At 49.4% G+C, this 16433-nt stretch overlaps 2 protein-coding genes across 2 annotated transcripts; both read right to left on the minus strand.

The window, feature by feature from the left end:
• Positions 1-137: 137 nt before the first annotated feature.
• LOC106136479 (ribosome biogenesis protein BOP1 homolog) lies at positions 138-13594 on the minus strand. Its single transcript, XM_013337043.2, has 16 exons — positions 13402-13594; positions 13195-13308; positions 12698-12775; positions 11887-12271; positions 11367-11529; positions 11074-11215; positions 10647-10829; positions 10187-10330; positions 6236-6403; positions 5828-6002; positions 4670-4906; positions 4301-4404; positions 2190-2363; positions 1138-1283; positions 649-798; positions 138-334 (listed from the first exon to the last, which is right to left on the minus strand). The coding sequence occupies exons 1-16, from the start codon at positions 13489-13491 to the stop codon at positions 184-186; spliced, it is 2604 nt and encodes an 867-aa protein (XP_013192497.2). The 5' UTR covers positions 13492-13594; the 3' UTR covers positions 138-183.
• Positions 13595-14228: 634 nt separating this feature from the next.
• On the minus strand, positions 14229-16394 carry LOC106136497 (integrator complex subunit 11). The gene has a single exon (XM_013337065.2). It carries the CDS (start codon positions 16105-16107, stop codon positions 14317-14319), a length of 1791 nt encoding a protein of 596 aa, XP_013192519.1. The 5' UTR covers positions 16108-16394; the 3' UTR covers positions 14229-14316.
• Positions 16395-16433: the final 39 nt, after the last annotated feature.

Raw genomic sequence — 16433 nt, forward strand, 5'->3', positions numbered from 1 at the left:
ATATCTGCACAACACAGTGAACACAGTCAGAGTCCAATCTCAGATGATAAAATCGCACGAATATCCGGAAGAACTCTTAAATTTGAAGGTATCTTGTAGGTCAGAATTTAGGAAATGACGTAACAAAAGACGCAGAATTTACAATAAAACATTTAATGATGTAGATGTATATACAAGGCCCCGCTAGGTGTACATGGACAGCGTGCCGTCGGCGTTGGCGCTGAGCAGCCAGGGCTGCGCGGGGTGCCAGCGCAGCGCCAGCACGCGGGGCGGCCGGGCGCCGCGCGCGCGCAGCTGCTTCAGCGGCACCAGCAGCGGGTTCTGCAGCAGGTCGCTGGAGATGCAACATACACACGATGGCATCAATGACTAACTTATAAAAAAAACATGCGTACATAAATAATATTAAATATCCCACTTGCTTATTACACCTATGATGAATTTTATCGGCTTTCGGACATTTGTCTTATCAGGTAGTACGAATTAACCATTATTGGAAAAAAAAATAGTGGTTATTTACTCCTTAGTACCGAACAACTTTTTTGAAAATTTATTTGATAAAGTTCAATACGATTACAAAGAATATTGAATTTTGCGAAAGAGATCATTATTAAACATTTGACTGTTTGCTGGTGTACAATCTCCCACCTGTAGACTTGTCCGTGCGACACGACGATGTAGGGGTCGTCGCCGGCGCTGGCGAACAGCGGGTACCGCGCGTGGAACGCCACGCTGCGCACCGCCGAGCCGTGCAGCCGCAGCGTCTGGTACGGCCGCCCCGACAGCTCCAGGTCGAACCTGCGATACGAGTCGCCTCATTATATTTAACAAGAACTAGCAACATCTCCACTAGACCATAACTGATGGCTGGAATAAATCCTCAATACAAGCGCATAAAAAGATTAGACCAGACACGGCGAATCAGACATAATTAGATCCACAAAACTCGTGTAACACAGAAACAACTTACTTGGGTAAGTAATTTTTGGAATATTTGTAGGGAAACCTAATGTTCGGATCATGTTTACAGATTAAACTATCTGAGTGTGTAGGTTTCTTTACGAAATTTTTGTCAGGGTAATAACATCAGTTTATAAACAAGAATGTAATTGCATCACGTTGGAGCCTGGTACCCACCAGAGACACTTCCTGTCGTAGGAGCCGACGAGCAGGTTGTCGCCGGCGGGGTGCACGGCCAGCGCCGACAGCCACTGCGCGCCCGTCTGCAGCTTGCGCACCAGCTGCTGCTTCACCAGGTCGTACACGCGCACCACGCGCTGCGTCTGCAAGTAGCGTCTCATGTCACTCAACTCTATTCATCCGAAAATCTAATCCTACTACTATTATCAAGGCGAAAGTTTGTATGGATGTTTGTTACTCTTTCACGCAAAAACTACTGAACCGATTACCATGAAATTTGGTATGTAGGTAGCTGAAGACCCAGAATAACACATAGGCTACTTTTTATCCCAGAGTTCCCGCGGGATTGATGATAGGGTTTCCATGCGGACGAAGTCGCGGGCGGCCTCTAGTTCACTTATAATTTGGAAAAGGACAGCTTGTTGCCTTTCTTGGAAATATCATCACGGTAAGACCAGATTGATCGCTGTCTCACTGTATTTACCGTAAGCGTACACACGAGATGGATACCTGCATACTACCCCATCACTCTTGCAGGCTGTTGTGACGTCACTCAAGAACAGAGGATACAATATTTGTAACACTGATCTTTTGGAGCGCGAGCTACACCATGTTAAGGAGGTATTTAGTGGTACAGAGGAGTGGTCGTAAGCTTTAGGAGGAACAGCAGCGGAGAGAGAGCACTGACCGCCACGAACAGCTGCGGGCGCGCGGGGTGGAACAGCGCGCACTGCACGGCGCCGCGCGCGCGGGCCAGCGGCAGCTGGGGGAGAGAGAGAGAGAGAGAGAGAGAGAGAGAGAGCACTGACCGCCACGAACAGCTGCGGGCGCGCGGGGTGGAACAGCGCGCACTGCACGGCGCCGCGCGCGCGGGCCAGCGGCAGCTGGGAGAGAGAGAGAGAGAGAGAGAGAGAGAGAGAGCACTGACCGCCACGAACAGCTGCGGGCGCGCGGGGTGGAACAGCGCGCACTGCACGGCGCCGCGCGCGCGGGCCAGCGGCAGCTGGGAGAGAGAGAGAGAGAGAGAGAGAGAGAGAGAGAGCACTGACCGCCACGAACAGCTGCGGGCGCGCGGGGTGGAACAGCGCGCACTGCACGGCGCCGCGCGCGCGGGCCAGCGGCAGCTGGGAGCCGCGGCGCGACAGCTGGTGCACGGCGACGCTGCGGGACGCCGCGTCCTGCAGCGTGACGCACACGTAGTCGCCGCGCGCGTGCCACGATATCTGAAAAAATTACATAGATATGTCACCGGAAAATAACAAGAGCCGCAAGTTTATAAACTTCCTCGGAAATTTATAAACTTTATACTAGATAGATGCTTGAATCCTAATGGGGAGAGGTATATTGTTCCAACATTTAGTGGCCTGGTAGCGGAAGCTGCCCCTGAATGCAACTGTTTTTTGTCGATAAGTAAGTAATGGGGGCCGACATGATCTCGCGTTATGCTTGGTGTTGAATTTTATCTTAGAGTGGAGAGTGGAGATAGGGATCCCGTGTCTTATAACTCCGAATAATAAACTAGCAAGGAAAAAAACCGTTTGGGAACCTATCGCGACAGTGCTACTGTTTTGTTTCGCGATACATGTGTAGGTGCTATAATAGTAAAGACTTTTTTATAAGGTGGTACTAACTAACTATTGTGTGTGTTTGGACATTATTTATAAAGACTTTGGTGTACGTGGTGATAGTGCGTCTGGACTTTCGTGAACTCTTATTTCGACATACACGTATTGCTTCATCGTGTTACCATGGTGCTTACGACATCTCGCGCAGAGAGTCCGTCGGCGGGCGCTGCCCAAGCTAATGTGGTGGCGTCGCCGCCGCCCACTCCGGAGGCTGTACAACCACCTGCACCTGCGCCGGAGGCTGTTCCAGTGCCTCCGATTGCTCCGATCATGATAACAACCGAGCAGCTGAGATTTTTAATGGAAAGGGTAAATGGCCCACCAACTGTAAGTAGTTCCTTAAATGGTAATTACGCAAAACGCACAACACGATTCGAAGGCGAGAAGTCTAGCAACGTGGAATCTTTTGCAGACGCCATAGAGGTCTATAAAGATTGTGTTGGAGTAAGCGACGAAAACGCCTTGCGTGGCTTGCCTATGTTACTCACCGGGTTAGCAGGCGGGTGGCAGGGTGTGAAGGACCATACCCCAACCTGGTCTGCCTCAAACAAACGTTTGGACCAAGGTTGCCCCCACACAAAGTTTATAGAAAAATAATTGAAAGGGAACAGCGTAGTAACGAAGCTACCTTTTCATATGTCACATCAAAAGAATTTAATTTTCCAGAAGTGATGAGAGCGGAATTAGAGAAAGATGTTAGAAGATGACATCATCAAAGATGCTTAGTAAGAGTGGGCTTCCCCAGTGGTGCTGATATCCAAGAAAAATGGAGAGGCTTTTGTGTCGACTACCGGAAATTAAACAGCGTCACCCGTACTGATAAGTATCCACTTCCTGTCATAGATTACATGTTGCACAGTACCAGAGAAGGCTGTGTCATGTCCACAATTGATTTAAAGGCTGGTTACTGGCAGATTATTGTCGCTCCGGAGGATAAACCAAAGACGGCATTCACCACACCTTTTGGTACATTCCAATTTCACCGAATGCCGTTAGGCCTTAAAAACGCGCCAGCAACTTTTCAGCGATTGATCGATCGGATGAGGTCTGGTCTTAAATACGTATGTGTGCTGGCTTATTTGGATGATATTCTGGTAATATCACCAAATTTTAATCGTCACCGATCGTCGACCGTCTACGCCTGTTTAAAATGAAAGCCAATCGAGGTAAGTGTGTTTTTGCTAAGGAGCGGCTTACTTACTTGGGACATTAGGCATTGAACCAGATCCTCGAAAGGTGGAGGCTGTGCTGAAAATGTTGCCGCCGACGAACCTGAAGACACTTAGAACCTTCTTACAGACGTGTTCGTGGTTTCGCTAATTTATTCCGCAATTCCCAGCGCCCGCGTTGAGTACCGCCCGCACGCCTCATTAAACAAATCAGTCTCTTTACAACGCGCGCACCGGTGCGGTATGCACATCTTATAAGGCGAGCAAGTTTTGTATTTCTTTTTATAAGTAACCAAAGTAAAGTTGTTATCCCGTAGTTGGCTTTTACTTTTCAATCTCGCCCCGCTATAATAGCAGACTACTCACATGCGTGATGGGCTTGAAGTGCGTGATGGCGAGCCTGATGCCGAGCGCCCACTCGTCGGCGCTCACGGCGTCCCACGTGATACACGACGCCGTGCGGGCGTCCACTATGAAACAAATTATTGTAAAAATATAACTTCATCTCTGTGACAGAACGATACCTATGACGTAGATGCGAGAAAGACAGACTATAACCTGTGAATTTCACATCTGTCACAGAGATGAAAGTAGATTATAGCATACGTATAGTCACATTTATGCGGGGGTAGCCAAAACCAGTCTTGAAAAACCTTCAGCCGTTTGGTTCAAAGATAAAATAGAATAATTAGAATGAATATTTGTTTAATAGACAAAAGTAGTAATCCGACTCACTGGTCATCTTCTGCGGCGGCGGCTCCATGAGCAGCTCGTCGGTGCGGCGCGCGACCGCGTGCGCGCCGATGTCGGCGCCCGGGTTCAGCAGCAGCAGCCGGCCGCCCGCCGCCGCGCCCACCACGCTGAGCGCACGCACGGGCGCCCACTGCACGCAGCGCACGCCGCCCGCCTCGCCCGCCAGCGCCGGCGCCACGGCGATGGTGCGCAGGCAGCGGCCCGTGCTTGTCTCCCATACTACGCGACAACATATGCCTTATTTTACTTTCAAATCGGAGGCCTCTTCACTTTACCGAAACCATCTCTGGATCAGACAGGAACGCAGAAATTTTGTCATCCGGTATACTACAATAACATACCTTAAATCCAAAATTTCAAGGCTATAAGTCAGTTAGTTCCGAAATTAAGCGAACGCAAAGTTTCGCATTTACCAACCCTAAGCCCAACCAAACTATTAAAAATATCGACTTACCGCCCTTATAAAAAATATTAAAAAATCGCAGAACTGAATCTGATGAAGAACATTCATTTGGTCTCAGCTGTATTAGATATACAAGGTGACATTTAAAACAACTGCATCCTTTTAAACATAGACTATACCCATGCTTCTGAGCCGTTTGAGCCTATTTTTACTACGCTTTTATTTATTTAAATTAAAAATCATCATTTTCACATTTAAAAAACCCTCAAAAACTACGTCACACGCTTTATTAAAGACCAATACTACAAAAAGAAATTAAAACTAAACTTGTAAATAAATGCCTGAAAAATAAATTATTTTTCTAGTATCAAGATCAAGTGAAGTACAGAATTGTCGAGATCGCTCAGCCTAATGAATTGTGTCGTTGACCTCTGAATCTTACGCGTCGCTTTTCCGCCGGCCGGGGTTATATGACGTATTTAGGATCGTGGATTCTGATACTTTTATTTTTTTTCGTACTTTCTGAAATAAGAACCGATATTTTTCTTTTAACGTTTTTAAATATCCTTTAGATGAGTACACTTAACAGTTAAACTTATGCAGTTGAATTAAAATTTACCCTGTTTTGAATGCCCCCTTCTACTTTTGGTACATAAAAATCATGACTGATGGGCATAGCATTCACCAAGATTGGTTGTACCGTGTGACGTTAGAGACGCCGTGTGGTTCCCACTGACCTCTGACTGTGCCGTCGTCGCCGGCCGACACCACGTACTGCCCGCTGGGGTCGAAGTCGGCCGCGCGCACCAGCCCCTGGTGCCCGCGCAGCACCAGCGACTCGCTCGTGGGGAACGGCTGCAGGTCGCGGGGGGAAGGCAGCTTCGGCACCAAGTCTTCCGGGCTGATAGTCAACTGCGAGGGACGGGGATAACATTCACGTGAGTAACTTTGGAATGATAGCTAGGAATGCAAAATTATACTGAACAATGTGGTTCAAAACCATATGAAACAATGTACTGTCTATGAAAATTGAATAGTTATATAATAGTACTTTCATTGACATATCTTCGTTACAATCGGCACCAAAATGGTGAAAAGTGAAATGAACATCGGCAATGAAGTCGGCGGGCAGGCAGAGCACTCACCCGCATCTTGAGCGCGCGCGGCGCCAGGTAGAGGTCGAGGCAGCGCAGGAAGCGCTCGCGCACGAAGCGCGGGAAGGCGGGCACCGCGCGCAGGCTGCCGTGCCGCGTCGGCAGGAACGTGTACTTCCGCTTCCACGGGGTCTCGCTCAGCTTCTCCCACTCCTTCATCTGTCAGTGCGAGGTACAGTTTTTACTCATTCTAAGTACTTTTAAACATATGACAAGAAATACAGAAGCAGTTTTATAGAAAAATTTATTGTTAAGAGTCCACCCACCTCGCTCTCGTCCAGCAGATACTCCGGCGGCGGGTTGTAGCTCTCGGCGTGCGCGGGCAGCGCGGGGATGAGAGAGAGAGAGAGAGTCCACCCACCTCGCTCTCGTCCAGCAGATACTCCGGCGGCGGGTTGTAGCTCTCGGCGTGCGCGGGCAGCGCGGGGATGAGAGAGAGAGAGAGAGAGTCCACCCACCTCGCTCTCGTCCAGCAGATACTCCGGCGGCGGGTTGTAGCTCTCGGCGTGCGCGGGCAGCGCGGGGATGAGAGAGAGAGAGAGAGAGAGTCCACCCACCTCGCTCTCGTCCAGCAGATACTCCGGCGGCGGGTTGTAGCTCTCGGCGTGCGCGGGCAGCGCGGGGATGAGAGAGAGAGAGAGAGAGTCCACCCACCTCGCTCTCGTCCAGCAGATACTCCGGCGGCGGGTTGTAGCTCTCGGCGTGCGCGGGCAGCGCGGGGATGAGAGAGAGAGAGAGAGAGTCCACCCACCTCGCTCTCGTCCAGCAGATACTCCGGCGGCGGGTTGTAGCTCTCGGCGTGCGCGGGCAGCGCGGGGATGAGAGAGAGAGAGAGAGAGAGTCCACCCACCTCGCTCTCGTCCAGCAGATACTCCGGCGGCGGGTTGTAGCTCTCGGCGTGCGCGGGCAGCGCGGGGATGAGAGAGAGAGAGAGAGAGTCCACCCACCTCGCTCTCGTCCAGCAGATACTCCGGCGGCGGGTTGTAGCTCTCGGCGTGCGCGGGCAGCGCGGGGATGAGAGAGAGAGAGAGAGAGTCCACCCACCTCGCTCTCGTCCAGCAGATACTCCGGCGGCGGGTTGTAGCTCTCGGCGTGCGCGGGCAGCGCGGGGATGAGAGAGAGAGAGAGAGAGTCCACCCACCTCGCTCTCGTCCAGCAGATACTCCGGCGGCGGGTTGTAGCTCTCGGCGTGCGCGGGCAGCGCGGGGATGAGAGAGAGAGAGAGAGAGTCCACCCACCTCGCTCTCGTCCAGCAGATACTCCGGCGGCGGGTTGTAGCTCTCGGCGTGCGCGGGCAGCGCGGGGATGAGAGAGAGAGAGAGAGAGTCCACCCACCTCGCTCTCGTCCAGCAGATACTCCGGCGGCGGGTTGTAGCTCTCGGCGTGCGCGGGCAGCGCGGGGATGAGAGAGAGAGAGAGAGTCCACCCACCTCGCTCTCGTCCAGCAGATACTCCGGCGGCGGGTTGTAGCTCTCGGCGTGCGCGGGCAGCGCGGGGATGAGAGAGAGAGAGAGAGAGTCCACCCACCTCGCTCTCGTCCAGCAGATACTCCGGCGGCGGGTTGTAGCTCTCGGCGTGCGCGGGCAGCGCGGGGATGAGAGAGAGAGAGAGAGAGTCCACCCACCTCGCTCTCGTCCAGCAGATACTCCGGCGGCGGGTTGTAGCTCTCGGCGTGCGCGGGCAGCGCGGGGATGAGAGAGAGAGAGAGAGAGTCCACCCACCTCGCTCTCGTCCAGCAGATACTCCGGCGGCGGGTTGTAGCTCTCGGCGTGCGCGGGCAGCGCGGGGATGAGAGAGAGAGAGAGAGAGTCCACCCACCTCGCTCTCGTCCAGCAGATACTCCGGCGGCGGGTTGTAGCTCTCGGCGTGCGCGGGCAGCGCGGGGATGAGAGAGAGAGAGAGAGTCCACCCACCTCGCTCTCGTCCAGCAGATACTCCGGCGGCGGGTTGTAGCTCTCGGCGTGCGCGGGCAGCGCGGGGATGAGAGAGAGAGAGAGAGAGTCCACCCACCTCGCTCTCGTCCAGCAGATACTCCGGCGGCGGGTTGTAGCTCTCGGCGTGCGCGGGCAGCGCGGGGATGAGAGAGAGAGAGAGAGAGTCCACCCACCTCGCTCTCGTCCAGCAGATACTCCGGCGGCGGGTTGTAGCTCTCGGCGTGCGCGGGCAGCGCGGGGATGAGAGAGAGAGAGAGAGAGTCCACCCACCTCGCTCTCGTCCAGCAGATACTCCGGCGGCGGGTTGTAGCTCTCGGCGTGCGCGGGCAGCGCGGGGATGAGAGAGAGAGAGAGAGAGTCCACCCACCTCGCTCTCGTCCAGCAGATACTCCGGCGGCGGGTTGTAGCTCTCGGCGTGCGCGGGCAGCGCGGGGATGAGAGAGAGAGAGAGAGTCCACCCACCTCGCTCTCGTCCAGCAGATACTCCGGCGGCGGGTTGTAGCTCTCGGCGTGCGCGGGCAGCGCGGGGATGAGAGAGAGAGAGAGAGAGTCCACCCACCTCGCTCTCGTCCAGCAGATACTCCGGCGGCGGGTTGTAGCTCTCGGCGTGCGCGGGCAGCGCGGGGATGAGAGAGAGAGAGAGAGAGTCCACCCACCTCGCTCTCGTCCAGCAGATACTCCGGCGGCGGGTTGTAGCTCTCGGCGTGCGCGGGCAGCGCGGGGATGAGAGAGAGAGAGAGAGTCCACCCACCTCGCTCTTGTCCAGCAGATACTCCGGCGGCGGGTTGTAGCTCTCGGCGTGCGCGGGCAGCGCGGGGATGAGAGAGAGAGAGAGAGAGTCCACCCACCTCGCTCTCGTCCAGCAGATACTCCGGCGGCGGGTTGTAGCTCTCGGCGTGCGCGGGCAGCGCGGGGATGAGAGAGAGAGAGAGAGAGTCCACCCACCTCGCTCTCGTCCAGCAGATACTCCGGCGGCGGGTTGTAGCTCTCGGCGTGCGCGGGCAGCGCGGGGATGAGAGAGAGAGAGAGAGAGTCCACCCACCTCGCTCTCGTCCAGCAGATACTCCGGCGGCGGGTTGTAGCTCTCGGCGTGCGCGGGCAGCGCGGGGATGAGAGAGAGAGAGAGAGTCCACCCACCTCGCTCTCGTCCAGCAGATACTCCGGCGGCGGGTTGTAGCTCTCGGCGTGCGCGGGCAGCGCGGGGATGAGAGAGAGAGAGAGAGAGTCCACCCACCTCGCTCTCGTCCAGCAGATACTCCGGCGGCGGGTTGTAGCTCTCGGCGTGCGCGGGCAGCGCGGGGATGAGAGAGAGAGAGAGAGAGTCCACCCACCTCGCTCTCGTCCAGCAGATACTCCGGCGGCGGGTTGTAGCTCTCGGCGTGCGCGGGCAGCGCGGGGATGAGAGAGAGAGAGAGAGAGTCCACCCACCTCGCTCTCGTCCAGCAGATACTCCGGCGGCGGGTTGTAGCTCTCGGCGTGCGCGGGCAGCGCGGGGATGAGAGAGAGAGAGAGAGAGTCCACCCACCTCGCTCTCGTCCAGCAGATACTCCGGCGGCGGGTTGTAGCTCTCGGCGTGCGCGGGCAGCGCGGGGATGAGAGAGAGAGAGAGAGTCCACCCACCTCGCTCTCGTCCAGCAGATACTCCGGCGGCGGGTTGTAGCTCTCGGCGTGCGCGGGCAGCGCGGGGATGAGAGAGAGAGAGAGAGAGTCCACCCACCTCGCTCTCGTCCAGCAGATACTCCGGCGGCGGGTTGTAGCTCTCGGCGTGCGCGGGCAGCGCGGGGATGAGAGAGAGAGAGAGAGAGTCCACCCACCTCGCTCTCGTCCAGCAGATACTCCGGCGGCGGGTTGTAGCTCTCGGCGTGCGCGGGCAGCGCGGGGATGAGAGAGAGAGAGAGAGAGTCCACCCACCTCGCTCTCGTCCAGCAGATACTCCGGCGGCGGGTTGTAGCTCTCGGCGTGCGCGGGCAGCGCGGGGATGAGAGAGAGAGAGAGAGAGTCCACCCACCTCGCTCTCGTCCAGCAGATACTCCGGCGGCGGGTTGTAGCTCTCGGCGTGCGCGGGCAGCGCGCGGCGCGGCGCGGGGATGTGCTTGTGCACGCCGCGCGGCGTCTCCTCCGCGGAGCCCCACAGGTTGTAGAACTGCTTCTCCTGGTAACACATTGCCAGTGGTACAGGTGCTATATTATAATCAGGCAAATCTTGAAACGTTAACTGTCCGACCAAAGAGAACACAATCCTTAAACGATTGTAAGTACATAATGTTGAAGACATTAAGCGATACCTTTGTATCCTACGAGTATTTTATCCCGTATAATATTATAATTTTGTGCAGGACATACAATCAAAATATACTCCTTTATTTTTATAGTTAAGCATTAGACCCGAATGTGTTCAATATCGGTTTGATATACACGAAGACCTGTAAGTTCAATGACTTCTCGCCATCTTCTACATAATAACAGACCTTCTTCCGCTGCCTCTCCCTGGCGATCTCCTTCCTGGTCTTGCTCCAGCCCATCTTGAGCGCGTGCACCAGCTTGGCCACGTGCCGCTGCTCGGCGCGCGACGGCAGGAACGAGCGCTTGTGCTCCGGGAACGCGCGCACCGGCGCGGCCAGCACCTCGCGGGAGAACCACTCCACCCATGGCTGCCACATACATATTTATATCGTCAACTTAATATTGTACAAATCATAATTCTTCTTCTTATATTTAAAAAGCTAATTCTTGGAGGAGTACAGTGGAGCGTCCCTTCATTCATTGCTTTTCTCTTTAAATGTTTTTAATTTAGTTTTGAATACACACAAACACAATTTCGACATACAAAAGTAAGAATCCTAATTAACAATTAGTAACTGGAACTAGGCACACACGGATAAGAGGCAAACAAACCTGGTACTCATCGTGGCGCGGGTCGGGCAGCATGCCCTGGCGGATGCGCTGTATGAGCTGCAGGTCCTCAGCGCTCAGCCTCACGTCCTGTCCCGTGGTCGGATCCTGGACTGTTCTCCAGAATTCTGGATCTTCGCATTTCCTGTACAATTTTACAAGTACTGTAAAGATCTTCTTACTACTCTCGAAAGTACTAATTTAAATTTAACCGGCCCACTCAGTACAAGACTGCGCCTCGGAAAGAATAGCCAAACAAAAGGAATGAATGTACAGACAGCCGCCATCTTTGTTACCTGAGGAAGTCGTCAATGGCGTCGCGCTGCGGCGGGCGCATGATCCTGCGGCCGTCGAGGTCGTAGCCGACGTGCGGGTACTCGCGGTACCACCACATCGGCACGTCCCCCGCCGGGTTGCGGCGGTCCTCCTCGTCCGACGTGTCGCCCGACTCGTACTCGTCTGCCGACACCAAAATAACAGTGATGAGACATGTGGTTTACGAATAGACTACTCCATATCTATTCAATGTCAATTATTAAGCGATATGAATTATCCTATAATAATAATAATTAAAAATTTTGAATTTGAATTCATCAACATCATAGCTAGCTACAACAATATTGGTCTTATTTTTTTGTAGCGGCGTCAAAGAAATTGCTCTATGAATAAATCAATAACCTCATCAAATCAGTTAGTTTTTGCACACCAGAATTTGAAGAACCATATTTTCTACTTCTTACATTTTGTTATTCATGAGTAATCGAACAATAGGCAACACAAACCAGAATATGAGAATTAACAATACAAGACACTCACCCTTCTCTTCAACAGGTTTGATAGTAACCCTGGTCTCCTTGATCTTCTCAGACAGCAAGTCCACACTGCTCTTACTGCCTTCTCCTTTCCCTTTCTGTTCAACCCTCTCCCTACTAGTTTCTTTCTGTTTTTGTTCAGCCTTCTCACTTGTTGGTTTTTTTCTTTTGCTGGTTTCAGGGTTTACAGCCTTCTGTCTCTTTTCTTTGTTGCTACTAATTGTATCTTTCTTCTCTTTCTTGTCAGCCTCGTCACTGGAGGCAGTGAGGCCGGCACTGGACTCAGCACCGCTGTCCACACTCTCTTGTGACTCTTCGCCATTATCACTTTCATCTTCATTACTATTATCATCATCTGAGTCTTCATCTTCTTCTGAATCTGTTATATCCTGTTAAATTTATATGAAGTAATGTTCTCAAAAACAACTTTTTTCTATTGCTCTCTCACTTGTAAGCTTTAATTATGTTTATCACTTTCAGGCAACATGTCTAAAACTAACCTATCAAATAGCCAACTTAAAAGTTTTGGATTATTTTTTAGTTAGTAATCACAAGGCAGCCAAGGCATGGGCTTATGTCGTGGGAAGCTTTTACTGAAGAGGATCATCCCCCACATAAGTAAGGCCACAAATGGGCAGCTAACTGGTGGAAAAAGTCCTTGGTGAAGGTGAGAGTGTGTCAGTAGATGGCCTTGGAATCAATGATGCATTAACTGCAGCATCCATAAAAAGAGAAAGAATGCCTATTCTTCTGCTGCCATCCAATATGCAGAAGTTTGAAATTTTAAAAACATAGGTTATTAAATTTGTACTTACTGAAGATTCCTCTGATCCACTACCTGCGCCATTTTCATCCCCAAGTGTAGAGTCAACATCATCATCAAACAGGACTTCCTGTTAAAAAAGACACATGTCTATTGAGACAACTTGTTAATAAGTAACAACTGAGTTTGGGCAAAGCAAGGACAGACAAATATTGAATAACAACTCTGGACAAATCTGCAGTCATACTAGAATATTGAAACACAATATTGAATTCATACTTGATTAAACTAAATGGTTATTATAGTTCTTAAATCTTAAGTATTGTCAACAGCATATCAAATTACACTGCATGGAACTGTGTGATGCAGATAGGTTAACATTCTGTTGACCACACATTAAAAGAAGACAAGAATACCATAAAACTCATGATCACATAAATATGGATTTTATTTCATGATACCCATTATTGTGGATGTGAGGATATAGCAGTTTGAGGAATACAGTATTGCTGAAAATAATAGGCAAACGCGAGAAAATAATGGCATTACATCCTGTTCATGGTCCGAGCCGGAGTCACTCTCCCGCTCGCGCTCCGAGTCTGTGGAGTCTTCTCCGCCGTCCAGCTCACCACGGATCAACTCCTCATCTCTGGACCACCCACCCTAATAACAAAATACAATATATATATACATATATCGACAGTAAAGTTAACCAAAAACATTGCAAGACGTCGGTGAAAACAAGTTGGTACAAACCTCATCATCCGATTCATCTTTTGAAACGGTCGTTTGTTTATCCTCTGCAGTACTTTTTCTTTTTAATAAACCACGTCTAAATGGAGGCATTATACTTTAAAACTAGATTAAAATTTTATAAACTAAATAACACATGTGTGCACAATGCAGTTCAACCTGAACAACAAAACAAATACCACGTTGTTTTGACATTGACATTTTGTCTCTGCGTTTTTGACATTTACTTTTTTTTGGCCAGGATTTTTTTACATTGGACCATCTGGGTTTCTTTTATAAAAATAAATACAAACGGACATTGGTTTAATTGAAAGACAATTTTAAGGAACCGAATGAAAAAAAGAAGAGACTCGATATATTTTTCGTTTATATTTCATCGTCGTCGTCGACCATATTTTCATTTAAATACGTCGTTCGTTTTAAAAAAAAGCAATAAAATCTCACAGAGGACTTTTGTATATACTGAAATATAACTAAAATCTCAGCTCAGAGTGAAACATTTACTGTATTTTGTTTGGTGCATAATAATCTTAAAAAAGACTATCCTCAAAGATAACTTACTTTTAATCACTCCAAAAAAAAAGAGGCTGATTTTATGCACCAATGTAGGTACTTACTATACACCCATTTATGAAACAGAAATTCCTGTTAACACCACAAAATTAAGAATTGCCGTATTCTAGTTTATCCGATATTTATGACCTATATATACTTACTCAATTCGTGCTAACCTAGAACTCATTAACACTTGAGTTATACTAGCGCTAACCACAAATTATTCTGACAGTAAATGCTATATGTCGTGCTAGGGCTAGTAGAATAAAACAAAATTTAATTTCCATTAATATTTATCAAAAATTATTTATTTTAAAAAAATAAACTTAGAATTATAAATTCAATTTGGATTTTTAATGGTTTCTATGATTCTTGAACCATAGATTGAAGTAGTCCAAGAATGTAGCTGCCTAAATCTTCATCTTGATTGGTCCAGGACACATAAATGCTTTTAGTACTCTCATCTCCTTCAATTTTAATCAACACAGACTCTACAGATATGTTTCCCTCAGATATGGTGATGGTCCAGCCATCCAGCTTCCCCTCAAGAAGTGCTTTTAACTTCTCTGCTGTCTTGACAGCAGGGCCCGGGTCCTCGAACCTCACAGTGCTTGTGAAGCGTATAATATGCCTGTTGATACCAATCTCATCACAAACTTCATCAATATCCAGCAAAGAAAGTCGGTTGTCTTTCACACAGAGAATACCATTCACGACCCGCCGCCGCTTGGGATCAGGGGGCAGAGCATTGTATTTGACAGCTTCTGCTTTCAGCAGTCTTAGAGAAACATCAACAGGAATTTTTGTTGGAGTGTTAATGACACAAGTTTCACCATTTGCTGGCATAAAACAATCAATCTTAAATTCCTTCTCAATTTTATCTTTGAGGAACTCCATTTTTTGAGCCTCCCCATGCACCAGCAGCACATTCTTGGGCTCACAATATTGAATCAGCTGCATGATGCCTTTAGCATCAGCATGAGCAGAAAAAGACATGTATTCCACAGCCATTTTAACTTCCACAACTTGCCTGTTTTCAAATTCAACTTTCTTGGCTCCATTCAGAATCTTGTGACCGACTGTGCCTTGGACACAGAACCCTGGCATTATCACCATATTCTGCTCATAGGGTGCCCACTTTTTGAAAATATTCAAAGACAACCCAGCATGCAACATGCCGGGGGTGGCGAAGACCACCATTGCTCCTGGGTTGTCTATGTAGGATTTATCAAAAGGTTTTATATGTTTAAAGTCAAACATGTTTCTTTGAACAAAAGTTTTCCTTATCTTTTGATTGGTCCATGTTATGAACATCTTGTAATAATTATTAGCTTTTTCAGTCAAGCCAAGTGCAAAATAAACTGGGTATTTCAAATTCATTCTCTCCCAGTATGTTTCTAACAAGATGCACAATTCCTGTGCTCTCCCCAGTGCAAACACTGGGATCAGTACTTTTCCTCCTTTCTCAACACACTCATGTACTTTCTTCAGGAAATCTCTTTCACGGCAACGTTTTGAATCTCTAATGGTAGTGGCGTATGTTGACTCCGTAATCAACAAGTCTGGTCGACATTTGTCTATCCAAGCCGCACCAAGATGTCTATCTGGAGTCATGTTGTAGTCCCCGGTGTAAACCACAGACTGAGAGCCCACTCGGATCCAGAACATAGCAGCTCCCAATACATGTCCAGCATAGTAGGCTTTGATTTCTAACTCATTATCAACCATGACAGACTGATGCAATGTCACAGCTGTTACTTTCTTGATACAATCTTTAATCATTTGAGATGTGAAGAAGTTTGCTTCTCCCTTTCTTTCGACCGCAACTTTTCTCATATCTTCAAGCAAAATAGGCGCTATGGCTTTAGTTGGATGCGTCATGTAGATGGGTCCGGTGTATCCAACCATTTCCGACATGTATGGCAGTGCTCCGCAATGGTCCAGGTGGAAGTGAGAGATGATGACGCAGTCGATCTGGCTGGTGATGGGGCCCTCCGGCACTATGTATGAGAAGTCCGGGAACCGCCGCTCATCGTTGTATCCCATGTGCATGCCACAATCTAACATGATATTTTTACCTCCCATGGAAAGTAAAATACAGCTTCGACCTACATCTTGGCCTGCTCCCAGAGGTGTAATCTTGATGTCGGGCATTGTAACTTCTTCAACCTTGTTTACACTTTACAGATTAGGTTATCTACTCAGTTTATGTTAGAAAGCAGTAACATTTAATGACGCGCATAACTTTTCCTTATTTAGCATGGCCTAAATGATTCCACTTGGTGTTTTTAATGACCAAAGTTTTATAAGGCTATGTTTTCTTCAATGCCATTAAAATTCATGAAATCCTAACAATATCTTACGAAATTGCGGCCTTGACTTGGCAGGTACTATAAGCTTGTACTGATAAGCAAGCAAAGCACAAACGTCTGATTGATAAGACTAAGAATGATTTCGAATGTGACTTTATGACAGTGGCA

This window comes from Amyelois transitella, chromosome 15, assembly GCF_032362555.1.
Source record: "Amyelois transitella isolate CPQ chromosome 15, ilAmyTran1.1, whole genome shotgun sequence".
NCBI classification, from domain to species: Eukaryota; Metazoa; Arthropoda; class Insecta; order Lepidoptera; family Pyralidae; genus Amyelois; species Amyelois transitella.

What these genes read in the sequence shown, in the direction of transcription:
- LOC106136479 (XM_013337043.2), bottom strand. Translation starts at nt 13,491, where the DNA reads ATGCCTCCATTTAGACGTGGTTTATTAAAAAGAAAAAGTACTGCAGAG. An exon ending in GGGAGAGGCAGCGGAAGAAG is followed by an intron (nt 10,331 to 10,646) that starts GTCTGTTATTAT and finishes ATGTGTTACCAG; the next exon opens with GAGAAGCAGTTCTACAACCT. An exon ending in GCCCGCAGCTGTTCGTGGCG is followed by an intron (nt 1,284 to 2,189) that starts GTCAGTGCTCTC and finishes CGCTACTTGCAG; the next exon opens with ACGCAGCGCGTGGTGCGCGT.
- LOC106136497 (XM_013337065.2), bottom strand. Translation starts at nt 16,107, where the DNA reads ATGCCCGACATCAAGATTACACCTCTGGGAGCAGGCCAAGATGTAGGT.